The sequence below is a fragment of the Strix uralensis genome, chromosome 4 (assembly GCF_047716275.1).
Source record: "Strix uralensis isolate ZFMK-TIS-50842 chromosome 4, bStrUra1, whole genome shotgun sequence".
NCBI lineage: Eukaryota > Metazoa > Chordata > Aves > Strigiformes > Strigidae > Strix > Strix uralensis.
In genome coordinates, this window is record NC_133975.1 from 92,665,773 (window position 1) to 92,686,430 (window position 20,658).

Here is a 20,658-nt window from a genome sequence, read left to right on the forward strand (position 1 = left end):
AGAGGAGGCTAAAAAGAAGTTGTTGTAATAACTGATAAGGAAATAATCTAAGGATTGATGAAAATTTTACCAGAGTAGAAAAGGCATGTAGATAAATTTTAGAGAAGTTTGCATAAGTTTCAGTGAGAAAATAATGATTTAGTGACAACTTGAAGGTAAAAATGAAGAAGAGCTCAAAAATTGTATTGCAAGTTTAAGTGACAATACACATTAAATATGAGATGGGCAGTATAGCTGAGGAAGGATGAGAAGACTTCAAGAAGAAAAATAACTACAATTTTACTTGTTTAGGTGCAAACATGCAATCCTCGACTCATCATATCCCCTTGTAATGTACTATTAGGGACTGAAAGAGAACATTACTGAGAAAAGATAGCATAAGGTAAGTGCCAGCAACAAAATGCTTCTCAACAGGATGAAACAACCACTGAACAGTATGTTTAACAAAATGACATGGGCCATTACCCTGCAGCATCTGGCTTTCAACAGCTTTAGTCAGGTTTGGAAGAGAAGTCTTTTTAGACCAATTAACAGATTTTAGCCAATTATTTATTATATGTTTAATATGGAGCAGTATGAATTGAAACAGGTCCCTGGAATTTTTTTGTACTATTGAATTTTTTTCATATAATCCACTGCCACTTAATATTGTACTCATAAAACACATCCTAGCTGTCCCTCGATTTTGCTTTAATCTGTATCACTCAAAGAAGAGAATGTATCAAGGAACTGCTGAAGATACCATGTATCTTCCTGCTCTTTAAATAAAACCAAAACCTGAAAAATTTCACCATTTTCTGGAATTGACCAAAGTGCTGCTAATCATTTAAATTTAATAGGAGGTCTCAATTTAATCCAAATTTTAATCTGAATGCAATGTTCAGTAAGTATTCTTGAACAACTTTCAGTATATAGACTCTTATTTATAATAAATGCATGCAGTCAAGGAATTATTTGGGAGTAGTTACTGACACAAATTCTAAATCATCAGTGGCACTGGGGCAAACAAAGAAAACTGCACCAGTTTTAGTCAGTACTGTCTGTGGACCACTTCCAAGTAATATCAATGTTTGCAGATCAGGCTATAACAGCATTTACTTGAAAAGGAGATTAACAAGCATATATGAGCAATTCATCTTTAAGCAGTCTGTGGGTCCAAATTGCCTTAAGAGAGGACAAAAGATTTGCAGTGATCTTTTTTCCTTGCAAGAGTGTAACTTTACCACTGACTGCTCCTTTAGTTCTTAAAATTATCCCATTTTTTTGCCCATCATAAAAAGCATTTAATTGATATAGCTTCCACTCTTTCCATAGCAGAAAAACTAGGTTCTTTTCCAAACACAGAAATAAACAATCTGCAATTCTTCTGCCAAGATGACAGGAGGTAAGGTAGAATAAGATGGAAGTATTCTCTAATCCTCCTCAGCAATCAAGATAATCCAGAATATTAAAAGAAACACCATGCAATTCAAAGGTATAACCATTCCAAAATTTTCATGAAGTAAAAAACAAAAGAATGAATATACAAGAAACATATACCCTCTATCCTTGCATTTAACCAAAGTACAACAGATTTGAAAGCTTTCAAAATGTATTTAATACTCTGTTTTGATATTTACCATAAAATTTCTGTGCAGCACTTGGGGGGGGGGGGGGGGGGGGCGGGTGGTGGTAGTGGTGGTTCAGGTTTTGGGGGTTTGGTTTGGTATTTTTGTTGGGTTGTTTGGTTTTTTTTAAAAGAATTCAGCTTCTTAAAGTATATTTCCAGGACACCATCTGTCATCCTAAAGTGAAACTTGAATCTAAACCCCTCATTTTTTGGAAAATCCTCAGAACCTGAGGGCACTGAATAAAGGCAAGCAGCACTTATCTGATTTTGTGTATAAACACCTGAATAGAATAACACGTTCATTGTTTGATACGAACAGGTTTGTAACTGCTTCCCTAGAGAATAAAAAGATCTAAACATTTGCATTCACAATTGCTTTCACTGCATTTTTCTAAGGGTCAGACTATACAGCAGCTGGTGTATCTTCTGCTTTAGCAGGAGTCGGAGACAATTTTGTTGCTGACAGGTCACCAGTAAATAGCATGAGTAACTCCTCAGAAAATATTGGAGGATACTCTATCTCCTTGGGATTTGAATACTTTTGATAATGTTTAGAGTAAGAGTTTTGTGACTCCTTTAATGCAAAGCATATTAAAAAAAAAAAAAGTGTTACATTTCCTAGTTTTTCTAAAATCAGAACTTCTCAGCTTGGTAAGGTTTGAGATTTCAAATTTCCAGGTTAAAAAAAAAAAAGTCTAGCAAGTTAGATCTAAAATACTGTAAACCTCCTTAATGTATGTTAAAAGAATGTAATTTTGATTATTTACTTATTTCAAATAAACACAGGAAAGTTTAGACACTTGAAATAAGGTCATGCTAAACAAACCTATGAGGGTGAGAACTCTGTCTAAACTCTTCATTTTGGTTAAATAACAACTGAAGAATGACCTAAAATCTAGTCACTGGGAAGGGCAGGAGAAAGGTGGGGAGAGGTGGGGAAGTAGTCATAGGGTAACTCTCCCTTTGACCTAGAAAGCCTTATTTATCAAAAACACACAGACAAAACAGAGTCTCCTCAGAATACCTTTTAACCCACTAGTTAGGATACTCTCAAAAAGGAAGCCTACATTCCAAACTAAGGGCCAAATTGGGCAAAAAGGAGTTTTCTCCTCCATTCATCTTTGCTGAGTCCAAATCACCAGATGCAGGGAACTGGTTGTTAAATTGACTAATTCTTTAGGCTGCCAGTCAGTGAGACCTGTACACTGAGCAGAAAAACACAGATGTTTTAGATAAAAAGGTTTTATCTAAACGCCACCTTCTTACAGGTAGTTTTTCAATTGTGTTTTTCCCTAGCTTTGTCAGCTCAGCTTGCATACATGTTATACTATCTTTGTAAAACAAATACAATTCAGTTATTTGTAACCTGAAGTCCACATAAATAAAAGACCACAAAACTCAGGCCTGTGATAATACATTATGGTGGAATTTATGGATATTTAAAGAATTATGACCTCAAAATAATTTTTAAAGGTTATCTGTTTAAGAGCGAAGAGTAGTGGCTTCTTTTTTCTTTTATTTTGCTTTCTTTACATTAAATTTAATAGTACCTCAAAGAACAGTTGTGGTTAACATTCATTTTAAAACAGGAGTGATGCCAACTGCCCAAGAGCTAGCTGTAGTACTGATGATGTTAAGAATGCAAATGTCCTTCGGATTTTGTCCCTCAAGGTTTTCTATTTCTGTACCACAGCTGACACCTACACTTTCCATTATCACCGTGTAAATAGAGACATATAAACTGAAGACTGTATGAAGTTAGGTTTACATTCAAAAAGAATCATTTATTCTTTGTCTCAAGAAAAAAATAGATGCTAGTGCTACTTACTTCAGCCATCACTAGGACAATGAGAAACAAAATGGTAGGTAACATAACCCTTTGACTCTCAAAAAGCAATAAACAGTAGACTACGAATCTCATAAATATACTGAATTTGCATCCTGATAAATGTATTTTCCTGATGGTTAGACAGAGTCTCCCCACAATTAAATTCTAATTACCCTGCTTTGCAGTAATCAATTCTTATCTACACCATTAATTCAATTATTGGCTTTCTCTACAATTTATTCCCGTCCCTGTTTCCTCCTTCCTTCTTTTAACAGCCTACATCATCCCCAGCAGTTTTTGTTCTCCCTCCTATACACATTTTTCTCTCTTCTGACCTTTTCTGTCACCAGACAAGGCTCCTCCCACCAATTAGTGGGTTTTTATCAAATTCCATTCTAGAATTTAATTGTACTCCAAATACCTGCATCCTAGTACTGTCCCCAACATGTAAAATTTAGTTTCAGAAGCCTATACACACACACACTACTGCCTGAGTTTCCATATTCTTCATCCTATTTCCAGCTACACATATCATTGCTCAAGGTTTCCCAAAAGTGTATGTGATCAAAATACATTCCAAGCAAACAAAAATAGAATGGATAAAGAGCCAGGGTTCAAACAACAGAACAGCAGCATAGTTGCAGAAAAATTTGTTCATATGCCATCTGTTTACATATGTTTTTCACGGTTTAGAACAGACTGGTATTTTACTTTTTAGATACTGCACTTGGGTATTCAGAAAAAATTAATTCTAATAAAATAGTACTAGATCTTCAATGCACATGAATCCACATACAGAAAAAAAACCCCAAACAGATCAAACTACCCACTGTATATAGTAAACTATATGTTAATAGAGTGAACACATTTCAAAAGACCTTATCTGCAAGAGTTATACTTTTTCCTATTACTTTTAAAGTGAATATACAATATATAGATAAAGTGGCAGAATAGGTAAATTTCACCTATACTTTAAGGTACATAACACTAGTACTACCTACATTTAGAATACAACATTTGTATTCAAGATCTCGCCTGCAAAGTTTTAAGTTTTTTCATGATATATTTAAGTCAGACTTCAAGTTCTTCAGTTAATAAAACAAGGTTAAGTAAATTGAAAAGAAAATATAAAATAACATTACCAAAGCTCTCATTTTTACACAAGTGTGAATTATTCTACAGCCTTCCAAGCAACACTATGATACATATTGGTCATTACTTCCTTTCTTACATCCTTCACAACCCTACAAGCTGCAATAAGTTTTTGTTTCTGACTTTTAAGTTGTAACCAGATAAATTCAGATCATACAACTTAATGAACTGCAGCCCTTCACTACTCTCTTCAACAAGTTCATACATTTTACAAACATCTTATTACTGAGATACAAAGAACATATCCCTCTCTTTTTGAAGTTACTCCTCACATACATAGTCAGACAGCTGCAAGACAGGACAACTTCACTAAAATTATTCAATTTCAAATTTAGCAGTTAAAAATTACTTTATTTTACAGTAATTTTTCTGAAAGAACTATTTGTAACATGCTGTGGTTTGAACTCGGCTGGTAGCCAATCTCCATGTGGCCAGTCATTTATTTCTTCACTCCCCATCAGTGAAATAGGGGAGGGACAATAAAAAAAAGAAATTTGTAGGTTGAATAAAAAAAAAAATTTAGCAATAGTCACAAAACAACAGTAACAATAATAAGTCCAAACGGGCAATATACATGCAGTTGCCCGGCGACCGGTACGCAGCCTGCCCCCAGCAGCGATCCTGACCGCACCAAAAATCCCACCACGACGACTGGAAAACAGCAATGAAAGAGCATGCATCCCCTTATCTACTGAGCATGGCGTCACGTGATATGGAATACTCCAATGACAGATCCAGGCCTGGCCCTCCAGCTGTGCTCCCTCTCAGGGACCAGGACAGTCTCCACCCCTTATTCCATACCATTTATATTAGGCTTCAGGCATTAGGGTTATTTACATTATGCTCAGGCATTAGGGTGCATTGAGCACCAGTGTCCACTAAAGCCTTATACTGCTGGGGGTCAGATGTGCCAGGCCATCGAATCCACACAGGCCAATAAACTTGACTGTCCCTGTTCTCTGCCTGGCTGGAGGCAGGGCCCCTCTATGTTGGGCATAATACCCGCTATCAACAAATGGGTTAGTGTGGTGTACACAGGTTTCAGTCTCATCTTGATCACTCACTTCTTGTGAATACAAATCAGAAGTTCTTCCCACAGGATCGTGAGCAAAGTCGACTTTTCTGCTCTGTTTGGGCACTTGATTACTGGAAACCGGAGAAGCATTTCTCCAAAAAGAACCCCATTTTGTAGTTGTTCTGCCTTCCAACTCACATACCCACTCTTCTGGGAGGTAGGTAGGTTTTACATCCCACTTCTTCATGTCTTCTCCATGGTCATGCAGGCGATGCCACAGGTTTCCCTGTGGTGTATGTCGGTTCTCTCGAGTAGAGAAACAACTGCTCCTAATAGCCGAGATCCTAGTCCGTGCAGGTGGGGAGTAGGACATGTCCTCTTTAAATTGCTGGAATTCTTGAGATAATTTCTCCACAGCCGCAATGAGAGGGAAAGAGAGACTTTCTTCGTATTGTCATAGTCGGCGAGCCAATTCATCCACTGTTGCTCCCTCTTCATCTCTCCAGTCCATTAGTGCTAATGCATTGGCATATGATGATGGTGTGCTCCGTACAAACTTCCACCACATGGGCCGGGTGCATTGGACTTCATCTGGATCTATGGGTAGCTGTGCATTATCTGGGTCATAGTAAACCATCTCCCGCATGGCTAGCTCCCTCAAGTATTGAATACCTCTCTCCATAGTGGTCCACTTACATAGATGACATACAAAATCTTCCTTGAAGGGATACCTCTCCCTCACACTTGACAGGAGTCGCCTCCAGAGACTGAGATTTTGTGTCTTCTTTCCAATGGCTTTGTCAATGCCCCCTTCCCTAGATGCGGATCCCAGCTACCTGGCCTCCTTACTCTCTAATTCCACACTACTGGCCCCGCTATCCCAGAACCGGAGCAGCCAGGTAACGAGTTGCTCACCTGGATGGCGGCTGAAATCTTTTCACATGTCTCGCAACTCGCTCAGGGATAAGGATCAGGTGACTACCACTGGCTCTGCATCCTCCTCCTGTTCTTGTGATGGCCCTGGTTCATTGTCACCCTGTACACTGCGAGGGGATTTTCTTGTGTATTTCTTCTTATGTATGGGAGCAACCGACACCGTCATGAGTTGGTTCTCTGGTTCAGCTCCAGCGCCTGTGGTTGGGGTTGTAGTGGCTGCAGCTTCTGTTGTGAACTTTGGAGTGGTTGCAATGTCTGTTATTTTGTTACCAGATCCAGAGCCCTTCTCTTCCTTCTGAGGGTGCTGAACAGTGTTTAATATCACTCGGTAAGCGTGGGCTAGGCCCCAGCACGTTGCAGTGAGCTGTGCCTCTCTGCAATTACCCAGGTGACAACATACTTTTTCCAAATATTTTACTAGTTTTTCAGGATTCTGCACCTGTTCAGGAGTGAAGTTCCAACACACCAGAGGTGCTCACTGTTCTAGGTACTTGCCCATGCTACTCCACATCCCCAGTCACTCATAATTTTCCAACCTTGGGGCAGATTTCCAGCTGATACTCTTAAATAGTTGCTTAACCCTGAACAAAACCTGAACCACATGCAGGAACACACTGGCTCCTAGCAGTAAGACAACCATGTTAATGTCAACATTCCAAGGATATTTGAAATTCCTGAATTTCTCAAACACAATTGTAAATAGCCCCAGGACCAACGACTGCATCGTGTCATAGATCAGCATTACACAGTACAGCAAAAACAAAATCTTAACCCAACTCTCATGGACGGTGAGCAACAGCATGGGGAATACATACAGCAAATGAGGTGATAAAATCTTAAGGAGCCAAGCAATAGACATTATGTCCCGATCTCTCATTATCTCAAACCTCAGGCCCCACACTGGGTGCCAGAAGACTGTCGTGGTTTGAACTCAGCCAGTAGCCAATCACCACGTGGCCAGTCATTTACTTCCCCCCTCCCCCCCCATTTATAATCAATTCTATCCCTTTTTACCAACTTTACAACAGATTACTACCTACACAGTCAACATCTTCTAAGGAAGATGTGCTTCTATGTTTTCAGAAATTTACTCCCAATTCCAAAAACTGGTGGAACTCCTCTGTTCTTTAACTCCGTGCCACCCTTTGTATTGAAAGCTTGGGTCAGATGGAGTGCATGACCCAAACAATACATCATTGGCTAGGTCCCTGAGTTGAGGAAAACCTAACTGATAATTAAGAGAAGAAACAGATACTTCATGTGAATCATCTGTGTCCTTCAGATATGTAAAAATCAGTGCATTCTATAGCAATAGTTCATATGAAAACTGCTGCTTACTGACTTCAAAAGCTTAAGCTTTATGACTGTTCACTTTTCTTGAAAAAGGGGGGTTTGATGGATACAAAAAAGTGGGAATAAAGACAATGTTAATACCTACAGAAGCAATTTCTTAGATTCCATCATATTCTTGGTGGATAGAACTACAATACATCTCCTTCAAGTCTTATTTTTTTACTTTCAAAATCAGTCATACTGTCATATGGCTCCTGCAAACCAAATGAAGGTCATTTTAGATAATCTAATCCAAGGGTGAAAAATCACTCTACTGCAAATCCCACTGGGGAAAAACCAGTGAAATGGGCTGAAAACTGCTTGCTCCTCAAATCTGTAAACACACAGTCCATATGTGGCACTCCAAAATGAAATGAAAAATACAGTAAGTGCTACAAGTGTTGAACAACCAAATTGTTCACTTGGGACTCCTCTACCTGTTCTTTAAATATTACTTTCTGAGAAGCTCTTAATATTAAACCTGCATTTTTCAAAACAGTATTGAGATAGGAGCAGCTACAGCTGAATGGACTCCCTGGTAGCATGGTTTTAATGGTGCTAAAACACGATGGAATCTGACATTAAGATAGGTAGTACGAAGATGAGCAACATCTCTGAAAATGACACTGAGATGCCTTAGGATCTGACAAGCATGACAGAAAAACTCTGGGGGATCGTTTAATACAGAAGTATGGCTTGAAGCCTTCATGGAATTAGTTGGGATGATCTTCAAGAAAGGCTTTCTCATTCTACACTCTCTGCCTTGACCATTCTTCCGGGTAAGAAGTCTAAGGAGACACCATAACTTCTCAGGAAGGAAATAAACTGACATCAAAAAAATCCTCCCTTCAAATCTGTCTATAAGAAACAACTAATAACAGACAAAGCGAAAGTGCAATGTTGAAACTAGTTTCTTCAGTAATTCAAAATAAGATGCCAGCAATATCTACAATGCATGTGCATAAATAAGACTTCCTATCATTCATGTATGGTTTCTTGTGTTAGAAGATAATGTCTTCCATATGCAGCATTATCTCCATCTTTGTGTAGTTCTATACAGACTGGCACTAAATTCTGCTTTTTGTTGTTAAGCACACCTTCCATTTAAACCTTAAATAATAATTAGTCATAACAGACTGTATTTGAAGGTTTAATGGTCAAACAAAGATTATTTTCAGCTCCTATAGAAAATAATGATACTTTTCCAGTTTTGTTTCCAAACAGAGGTTTAAAAGAAAACAGTGAGGTTTTTGGTGGTTACAGAAATCTCCCTTCCAACATAACGAACACTCTGAAATAAAGAATGAAGTTCCTTTCTTTAAAAATCCAGAAGTAGACAATGGAGGCAGGTCACCGTCTCTGCTATTGCTTTTCTTTACTGTGAATGAAAGATAATAGGCTGTGAGGGCAGAGATCCTCAAGAGCCTTAAAAATGAAAAGAAGTAGCTTGTTTGATGCTTTAGAAAGGCAACATAATCAAAACAAATCACATAAATTGTATCCGTAGTAGAACCCTAAATTTTGGTGCTTGTCAAGACAAAAACCTTGTATTTGTCAAACCAGAAAAAAAGACACTGTAACAGTCAGGCCAGGGGATGGTGAACCTACACAAGAACTTCAGATTTGTGAATGAAAAACAAAAAACCAACCCCATACGTACACATATGAATGTATGTGCGTATTATACAGAAAACACTGCCAGGATATATACAGAGACTGGATGTGTAGACATACCAAGTCAAAACTGCCAGTATGCCGTGGTGACAGGAAGATGGTATCACATGCAGTGATTAGGAACAGAAGTAGCACTGAGTGGTTGGCACAGGAGAAAGGAGACTAAGACCATGTTGAGTTTGAGTTCATCATAAGATATTCACAAAGATACTAGGGACAGATGACACAGTTTTAGTTTGAACAGAAGGAAACAGTATTGGAACAGGGACATCATGAATGTGAATCATGTGCCTAGAGATAAAAAAAATGGGTTTATGAATGAGGCTATGTGAAGATAAAGGGGAAAAGGAGGGAACATAAAACTAGAGAGGGATAGGCTGGAGAAAGATTACTTGAAATTAAATTGTGAGAGAAGCTGGAGCCAGAGGGAAGTCAGATAAAGGAAGACTGTCACCAAAGATAAAGAGGCAGAAACTACATGGATGCAGGTTTAGGACCTGTATTAATGGAAAATGGAGAAAACTGAGAAAAGGAGAGAAAGCTGACGGGAGTCCCAGAAGACAAAAGCTAGTAATGTTGAGACAAAAAAACAGCACAGGAAAAAAAGATGTCAATAGACAGTATGTTGTTATCACACGGGTGTGGGAGAAGCCATAAATTAGTTCTGATGGCATAATTACAGAAATTTTAAAATTCTGGATGCTAACATCTCTCAGTAAAGACAAGCTAAACATCTTCTTTCAACTGTAGACTAATCTACCTATGCAATTTTCTTTGGAAGCTTGATTATATTATGATCCCCAGATAATTTAATTAATATGTATTTTTTAACAAGAAAATAATTTCAGCTTACTAATATATGAGCCACTATTCATTTCAAGGCAGACTGAACCAGAGTAGCTTTATTTGTTGTGAACTTTGTAATAAACACTACTTATGGTAAACAACAGCAGAAGAAACAAAACAGTGAGATAAACCTTATTTTATTTCAGAGTAAATCATAAATTAAAATACATTCTTATTCTAGTTAATGTGTCAAATGTCTCATTTTAAAACTTCTCTCTAGCAATAAACAACAATCAAATGAGAATTCAAGAAATAGGTGCTCCCACAAAGGAGAAAAAGATAGATTGCACAAGCTGAACTGAAATAAGCATTACTTAAACACAGGCTTTGTTTGCTTATAGTGCACAAAAATCCTGGGAGCAATTTTTGCTATAATAACATCTATTTACTCTAGAGAATAATTTAATTTATCATGGAAGACAGAGCTGCTTTTAACTTAATTCTGCAGCCATTTCAGAAAGGTAGAAAAGCATGGCAGCAAGGTGAGAAAACAGACTGCAGTGAACACAAATAGATCCAATGCTACTGTAAAATTTGCCCAAAGGAGTCTATGCTAACACATTAAAACCCTGCAATTAAATTAATATGATGCGTGGGAGACTTAGTTCCATAGGCTGTGATTTAAGAGTACTATAGACAGGTAAGTGCACATGAAGAAACTAACGTTCAGAATGGGTGTATACACCATAGAAAGATAAGGGAGAACCAAGTCCATGCTAGGGAAGTGTCTGTGTCATCAATGCATTTTCTGTAATGAAAACAGGTATGTTTGGTAACTACTGCAATAACAATGTGAAACAAAAAATTAATTACTACAGATAGTATGAACAAATTTAAGTTCTCTAATCTGAATGAATCTTCATTTCTACTTCAAAATGTAAACATTTTATATTGCAATATTGCTGGAACTTCATCAAAATTTCTTGACTCATTAGCACTGTTGTCTGTTTGTGAACTTCACAGCCAACATATCATATATGGCACCTGTAGTAAAATCTATACTTAAACATTGGCCACTACTTTCTGTGTAAGATCCTGCATTCAGCCACTTGAAACCTTCTGCATATTTAAGCTGAAATTCTTCATGTTAGATGACTGGTTTTGGAGCTGCTTGGTTTTAATTCAACAAATTATTTCAAATTTTTCTTGAATGCAGCTGAAACAAATGTTTGTTTTATTTATTAACCCCCACAATAATTTGTAGGAAGCCTATATCCCCTATATCCCCCACATATCCCCTATATGTGCCTTGGAATGAAGACAGACAAGGAGGAGGGATTTGAGAATGTACCACGATGATGTCAAGGAATATTCTACTAGCTATCCAAACCTGACTATGCCTGAGCTTTTGAAAACTAAATTTCACACAAACTCAATACAGCCCTGTTTGAATCCTGGAATGTGTGGCAGATAACTTCCTGACACAGCTGGTGAGTGAACCAACCAGAGAAGGTGCCCTGCTGGACCTTCTCTTTGTGAACAGAGAAGGACTGGTGGATGATGTGGTGGTTGGAGGCAGACTAGGGCACAGCGATCATGAAATAATAGAGTTCTCTATTCTTAGAGAGACCAGGAGAGGGGGGCAGCAGAACTGACATCCAAAGGGCTGACTTTGACTTGTTTAGGCAACTGCTTGACAGAATCCCCTGGGAGATGGGCCTGAAGGGTATAGGGGTCCAGGAAGGCTGGACACTCTTTAAGAAGGAAGTCTTAATGGCTCAGGAGCAGGCGGTCCCCAGGGGCTATAAGAGAAGCTGGCGGCAGAGAAGACCACCCTGGCTGAACAGGGAGCTTTGGCTGCAACTCAGAGAGAAAAGGAGAGTTTACGGCCTTTGGCAGAAGGGCCTAGCCACTCACAGTGATTACAAAGAGGCTGTGAGGCTATGCAGGGCGGAAATCAGGAGGTCTAAAGCCCAGCTGGAAATTAATCTGGCTTCAGCAGTCAAGGAGAACAAGAAAAGTTTCTATAAATAGGTCAACAGCAAAAGAAAGACCAGGGAGAGCCTCCATCACCTGCTAGACACAGCAGGAAACATGGCAATGAGTGATGAGGAAAAGGCTGAGGTGCTTAATGCCTTCTTTGCCTCAGTCTTTAATAACAAGACTAGTTGTACTGAGGGAATCCAGCCTCCTCAGCCAGAAGACAGAGACTGGGAGAAACCCCCCCACAACCCAGGAGGAGACAGTCAGTGATCTACTGCATCACATAGACACACACAAGTCTATGGGACCGGATGGGATAAACCCGAGGGTGCTGAAGGAGCTGGCTGGGGTGCTCATCAAGCCACTTTTCATCATTTACCAGCAGTCCTGGCTGACCGGGGAGGTCCCGACAGATTGGAAATTGGCCAATGTGATGCCCATATATAAGAAGGGTCAGAAGGATGATCCAGGAAATTACAGGCCTGTCAGCTTGATGTCGGTGCCCAGGAAGCTGATGGAGCAGATCATCCTGAGTACCATCACACAACACATGCGGGACAACCAGATGATCAGGCCCAGTCAGCATGGGTTTGTGAAAGGCAGGTCCTGCTTGACAAACCTGATCTCCTTCTACGACAGGGTGACCTGCTTATTGGATGAGGGAAGTGCTGTGGATGTTGTCTACCTTGACTTCAGTAAGGCCTTTGACACCATTGCCCGCAGCATTCTCCTGGCGAAACTGGCTGCTCGTGGCTTGGATGGGCACACGGTTCACTGGGTAAAAAACTGGCTGGATGGCCGGGCCCAAAGAGTTGTGGTGAACGGAGTTAAATCCAGTTGGAGGCCGGTCACGAGTGGTGTCCCCCAGGGCTCGGTTTTGGGGCCGCTCTTGTTTAACATCTTTATTGATGATCTAGAGGAGGGGATTGAGTGCACCCTCAGTAAGTTTGCAGACGACACCAAGTTGGGTGGGAGTGTTGATCTTTTCTCTCACTCCTTCAGAATGCTTTCAGGTTTCATTATGGTGCAAAGAAAGGAAACTGACAGCAAAGAAAATTTCACTTAGTCGTATTGTACTATTCCAGTGGGCACCAAAACTGCCAGGAGAAGAGAAATTAGTCTAACTGGAAGTGAAGCAATATGAGGAGGTGGACATAGAAAGGAAGCCCGAGAGGAGAGACAAAACAAAAGATTCAGACTAGACTAAGCACAGGCTTTAACAGAAATGCAGAAGGGTCTGAATGGATGAACAGTAGCCACCAGCACGTACTTCAGTCAAGTGGAATAAACCATGGATTCCCAAGTTTTATAATTCTTCTTTTTATAAACACATCCAGAACAAGAACACCTTATCACACTGAAGTTGTATGGAACTGTTCTGCATTCCTCCATCTTGGTACAACATACTGGAATTGACTAAGAGTCTAATGTTGGGTAGTTTAATGGTTTGATAAATTTCTCATTTCCTCTTTGCTTCTTGACCTGATTTCACAAAATAAAGCAGTCTTCCTCACCATAAGGACCTCTTCTCAACTTCTTGTTTGAACTTCAGTCAAGTGAATACCACCTATATTAACAAGAAGACATACTAGAAAACCGATGATAATTTATTCCTGTAATTGCCTTTTAGTAGCAACTCCCTTGACAGTCTAAATTGCATTTTGCCAAAGAACTACACAACACCCTTCTTCTCTACCAGTCTTGAAGCTAACTCATTTTTTTATCTCCATCTGTTGGAATGTATATGCTAGCCAGTGGTGCTGGCCAATGATTTCTAGAGGGAAATACAGTCCTGTCAAACTTTTCTGCTTTCAACCATATCCATATAAGCCTCTTCCATTTTTTTTTGAGTTGAACAAACAGACTTATGTCCACCAGGAAATCCTTAATGTTGGGGGAAATACAAAGCTGCCAGAGGACTAAAACCTGATACTATAATTTCCAAAACTTCTCTTCTGATTCCTTTAGAACACATCATGGAAATTCAAGGACTCAGGGATGATATGCAAAATCTTAGTGGCACGGGATTCTTTCTGCAGAACTCAGGTATATAGAAAACTAGGCTTATGATAAAAATCTAATAATCAACCTTAACTAAAGAACAGGTTCTTATCAACAGAGTACTATTTTTTTTGGAGAACATGCTTTTTACATTGTTCCAGGTTATTTGCAGTATCTGCTGAAGAAATCTAATGACGTTTAGAAGAAGGATAGCCTTAAAGAGAAGCACATAGCACATTTAATGAAAAAATTAGTAAATTGTATTAGTAAGCAAGGCCAACAGTATGGTTGCTATCTACACAAGAGCCATTTCTGACTATTAAGTACAAATAAAACTAATGTCTTTTTTTTCCCCTCACTGCCACTCTACTAATATGGGTTACACTGTCAGAAAACTCTAAACAGATTAAATTGAAGAATTACTTCAGTTACATTGTAGGGCACTGCAATGAAAAACAAAAGGCAAGAGCTGAGTTCTACAAAAGAAAGAATAGCAGAAATATTAAATTTTCTGTTGTTATCACCTACTTTTTCTGAAAATACTACCACTGGTGTGTATATATATAGAAATTACAGAATCTTGGGAATTGTTTTCTTTTTGAAATTACAGGCCAGTTAGAAAAACATTATAAGCAGCCAAACATACAAAACATGACAAGAACACTGAGAAATAAAAAAAATATAATTTAAAACTACTTAAAATGTTTAGCTCACCTTTCCAACAGCAGCAGCCACTCTGTTGGTCTCCCTTGCTCTTTGCTTTCATTACAGTGTCCAGCATTATGGCTGAAGGAATAGAGTACAGCAGAACCCCGCTAATTTACCTTACTAATTCACATACCTCATAATTTGCACACAAAAATTTGCCACTTTCCCAACTTCTTAGGCAAAATAAAATTGAAAATCCTGTAGAGATGGCTTCTACTGCTCAAATCACATCACATTAATAAATATGTTACACAGTATGGACTAGTACATTATTCAGTATTACCATCAAAATGTAAACTAAACTAGTTTAATAAAGAAAATGTTTCTTTAAAACATCAGCATGTACAATGGCACTGACTTGCTCATTTTCAAACTTTTAAATTAACAAAAGGAGTGCCCGCCAGTGAATTAGGGAGGCTCTACTGTACTTAAAATTGTAATATTCTCATTGATACGCTTTTATCTATAATTGCCTTCAGACTGCATCACATGGGAATACAGCAACTACACTTAACTATGTCCTGTTATACATTATAATTAGTGTTCTATCACTGTTTTAATTATTCAGACTTTCTCTTTTAGAAGATTATACATTCATCTTAGTGTGTGACTTTTTTCTCCTACGTAGATTTTTTTTTTTTTTAAATGCAATATATAATACCAAGTGAAGTTCAGCTCTGGTGTATTACTCTGATATTTAATGAAAGCCTACTTGTCACTTGATTTTCCAAACCAAAAGACAGATTATCCAAAAATATCATAGACTACACCTCTGCCTCAAGCCAAAAATCAGAAACCTGATTCATTCCCAACTGTCAATCTTTTAATACAATCAATAAGTCACATGGCATTTCTGATCTGGGATGATGTGTGTCAACTTTAGATCAGTTACCATTACAGTGCAACTCCCATATTTCTCCAGGAAAAAAGACAGCATATTACCATATTCAATTAATCAAACTGACAACTGTGGAAAAAGTCTTACCGGTCTGACATCCCCACATGAGTTGGTAAATTGCCGTGCCAAGCCAAAATCCAGCATAAAACACTTCCTACAGGTGCTAGGAAAACGTCCCATTGCGAAGTTAGACTAGGAAGAAAAACACAGATAGTTATATAGATATATACACACACACGTTTCAATATGTGTACATCTTAATGCAGTAACACAATCATAGGAAATCCATATTCTACTTCTTTATCCTTCCTTTCATATTTTCAGTTCTACTAGACTCCCATTAAATTTGAAGAAAATGTTGTTAAGAAAATCAGACATCCAACTTTGCATATCTGAATAGCAGCCTACATGGTCCAAAGAGACAGTCATCTTACTTCATCATTTAGAATATATTAATTTTTATCAAGAATTTTCCAATCATGTCACCCACTCACATATTTTGATTTGGACATTTGAAAAAAACTACCAACCTAGGGGCTAATAAGTTCATCTAAACACACTAATATCATACATGCAGAATACAGAATAAGGGGTGCAAACTGTCTTTTCCTCTTCATGGGAGGGGGAAGAACCAGGGTTTAAAAACAAAACAAAACAAAAAAACCAAAAAAACCCAAGACACCAAAAAAACCCCCTCAAAACAATGAAACAGTAAGAGCTGGAAAGTCAGTGAGGGCTTATGGAGGTAATTCATTCTGAAAAGCTTCAGTAAATGTTCTTATTTGCCTACAGATTAATATTCCATGTTAGCCCTTTAAAAAATTCTTCAACACTGCTAGTTTATGACATTTGAACATGTTTGCTGAATCAGTGCAAGTCTCTCCCCACCAAAACCCCTTAAAATGGATTACATGATATAAAAAAAGATAAAGCTAAAAACAAGTTCTGTGAAATGGAGTTGAAACTATACAACTGAGCAAGCTGGAAGCTTAATGCAATTAACTCTAGAAAAAGTACTTCTTTCATTAAGTGAAACAGCAGTACTGTTCTAAATAAATATGAAATTCACAGTTGCTTCAATGTCAAACGTTGAGGGTAAAAACTAATCGAAACCATAAATTGAAATGAGTGTGATCAACATTATTTTTAAATGGAACAGAATTTCAGCATTGCCTAATTCATCACGAGGCAAATAACCATCCATGGATTTCAAGATTTCAGCTCAGCACAAAACTTGCTTTTATTATAATCTATACATAAAAAAAGATAAAATGGACTTGTATTTTCAAGCCAGGAAAACTGCATGCTAGAAAGCAATCATGCTTTCTTTTACATGTGTAAGTCACAATGTAACTCCTAAAGAGGAAGAAAAATTCTTTTATGAATCTAATATATTGCCTCACACTGCTGTTTATCCTGGCTCAATGTTTAACTTGTTGGGTTTTTTCCATCCCCTAACAGCATTCTCCATTTCCATCCTATTTGAGCCCATAGACTCCAAGACACAGCTAGATAACAACATGTTCCCAGTACATCCTGCCAGCCATAAAGGAACACATTTCCCATTCAAAACTTGAATTGTTTTCATCGTTAAAATTTTGCACCCCCACTAACTCCTTCTCACCTATTTCACTTGACATTCACTGCCTCCTCTGTGTCCCTTCCCTATTAAATGAAGTCTTGGGGATAGGTTAGGGAGAATACAAGTTTTATAAGAAGTTGCAAGGAAGAAGTCTGGAAAATGGAAATTCCCTAATGCACAGAAACTTATCAGAGATTTTATGTAAACATCATTCAGTTGGACAGGAAATTTAGCAATATATGCCGGATATAACCAGCCATATTTGCATCTATTAGAAACCACAAAATGTGGTTATTTCTTCCTCATTTACAAATTGTGAAAGTTCAGAGTTCTAATCATATTTTTAATATAGAGCAATATTAAAAATAGCTTATGCAATTTCAGGAATAAATTCAAAGAAAAATGAAAAAATAATAAGAACAGAAGTATGATGCTATCAGATAGGTACTGTCCTCATGACAATTTGACAACACTCATTTTATTAGAATTGCACAATAAAACAACTGAATAGTTTTCTCATACAGTGTCTTTTCTTTCCTTGTTTGTTATAAAAATATTAAATACAAAAAAAATGCTACTGAAGAGCTTATAAATACACCCTAGTTAGTATCTATTATCTTAGATTTATTATGTGAAGATATTAATTGCCATTAGCCAAACTCATTATGTAACATCTCATGGCAAATACTCTTGATTACATGATGCTACAGGTAAGAGTTGGAAGTTTTAACCTCAGAAAACTGCAAGGAGGCCTAAGTAACTGGAGGCAATGATGACAACGACCAAAGCTGTTGTTGCAATCCAATATTAATTAATAGAAAAAAATCTGCCCTATCTGATGAATAAACATTCAATTTTCTGGCCCTTCTCATTTTTACATTTTAACATCTAGTACAGAACCTGTTCTTATTTATGCAGTCATCTAATGGCTACATATTACTTGCCTATTTTGATTTAATGGACAGACTTACCGGTTTTATGTCCCTGTGCAGGAATCCCACAGAATGAATACTTTCAATAGATTCCAAAATCTGCTTCCCAAGTCGCAGAGTGGTACTAATGGTGAATGTTCCCCGAGACTGGCTCCGACGCAGATCTGCCAAGTTCCGACCCTGACCAAATTAAAATGACGTTTTCATTAAAAAATACTAATACCAAGGTTCGGAGATAGAGTAAAATCTTCCTATTTCTCCTTTAGCTGTTCATGGTTAACAATGGAATACTCTCATTACCTATTTTCATATTGAAGGATTACACTTCTCACCTAAATGATGAGTATATGTCTCCGAGTACCTCCAACATTAAATTTAGAATGTATTTTCTAAAATATGAATCTTCGTATCTTTCTACTCCTAAACAACATGGACCAAACTAATCTCTATTAAAGGCCTAGTACATACCCTATAGTTAATGTTGTATCTGTGTCAAACCTGAAAAAAGGCCACTGAGAGAACGCTCACAAAGACTTCTTTACGCTCACCTCTTTAAGGAAAAGTATGTAATTTATTCAATTATACAGTATATCTTAGATGACTTAACCTAACAGGTGAGAAATATACTATGCAGCAAATGCATACTGTTGATCTGACAAAATAACAGATGACCAACAGTATGAACTAGAGCACACTTCTTTTTCCAAGTAATAAAGGACAGTAATCCCATAACTTTAAGTGCTCATCACCCATTTTATCCGTTCTCATAGGAACAAGTCTTTCAGTAAAGTGACTTAAATGTTTTCTTTTACTTGCAAAGGATATTTTTTCACTTTCATCAAAAAAAAACCCCAACAAAATGCACAGACTAATATATTTTAGACTATCTTCAAGTGAAGACTTCAAAAGAATGTTAATTATCTCAGAAGACATCACAGTTCACTCTTTCAATAATCAGGTCTTGAGGATGTAAACTTTCTCCTTTGAGAGAATTATGGAAAGGATATCAAACGTAAAAGATATAAGGATATGCTCAATTTAGGTTTGCTCACTACCATGCATTCATGATCTTTTTTTTTTTTAATTTGTCATCCTCCATATTTTACTGGTATTTTCATATATGCTTGGCTAACAAATCAAAACACATACGCAAACTTTGAGCTCTGTTTGATACACTGACCTGCAACTGCATGACGACATAGTTAAATCTGTCATTTCTTCCACATCCAATGAATCTACAGACATGATCTTTTCCTGAGAGGGAAAGGAAAAAAAAAAGGCAAATTAGCCAATAATAATGAAATTATTCCTTTAAATACCTAGTAAATTACTGGAAGAGACAGTTATATTTCTTTAGAGATCTTTAATAAACTAAGCCCCCCACAGTTCAACAGCTGTAAAACCAATGTCAGTTCTATCCCCAATTAAATAAAGGTTTTCTCCCATAAAATATGCAGCCCTACCACAGCTTTCACTCTTCCATAAGAAAACATGCATGGCAACATGCCTAAATGTCCACAAATCTGAGGCATTTTGGGAAAAGGTTATTTTCTTGCAAAGCTGATGGCTTGTTACAGACAATATTCCTAGCCACCATTCCTCTTTTTCTATAAGCTGCAGCTGCCGCAATGAAAGAAAACAGTAGTAGTCACCTACGGGTCATGTTTTGTATTAAAAAATTGCAGAAAATGTAATTCAACTAATCTGATTTATGAAAATCTTTTTTCTAGAATGTGATCTTTGCTATTTAGCTACAAAACACAAATTCAACTCAGGTACTGAATTGAGGATAAAAGAATTGTAGTAGTTAAAAAAAAAAAAACACAACAGTTTGGTTTCAGCCGATTTTCTTTAAAGCCTCCTCCTATCCTAGGAGTAAACTAGAACTGAAGAGGGCTGGTCAAAAATAATGTCCTTACTATCCTGCAGTAGGGACATAAAAGGGGAATGCCACCTCTGTCGTTTCAGTATCTATGTTCATCAACTTGGAGAGAAGCTGGGACCCCCTATGGCCCCACTCTATGACAGAACAGGAACCACAAGTTTAAGTCCCTCAGGCCATTTACCTTCCTTTCTGACACCATGGAAGCTACAGCCAAAAAAAAGCTGATGGTCACAAGTGGCCACTAAAGCTGTAGAAAATTTGTCACCTAAGGTTTCTTTCATTAATTTCTTCACCCTTAGGATTACCAGAATGTCATAAATAGAAAAAAAGAAGTGAT

At 37.6% G+C, this 20,658-nt stretch overlaps 1 protein-coding gene across 2 annotated transcripts in view; it reads right to left on the bottom strand.

The window, feature by feature from the left end:
* Nucleotides 1-20,658, bottom strand: part of TTBK2 (tau tubulin kinase 2) — a 108,603-nt gene that overhangs the window by 51,259 nt on the left and 36,686 nt on the right. For both annotated transcript variants that reach the window (XM_074867889.1, XM_074867888.1), the window contains exons 4-6: nucleotides 19,617-19,690; nucleotides 18,476-18,616; nucleotides 16,010-16,114 (exon numbers count right to left, since the gene is read on the bottom strand). In XM_074867889.1, the coding sequence (XP_074723990.1) occupies nucleotides 16,010-16,114; nucleotides 18,476-18,616; nucleotides 19,617-19,690 (320 nt within the window). The remainder of the gene's footprint in view (nucleotides 1-16,009; nucleotides 16,115-18,475; nucleotides 18,617-19,616; nucleotides 19,691-20,658) is intronic.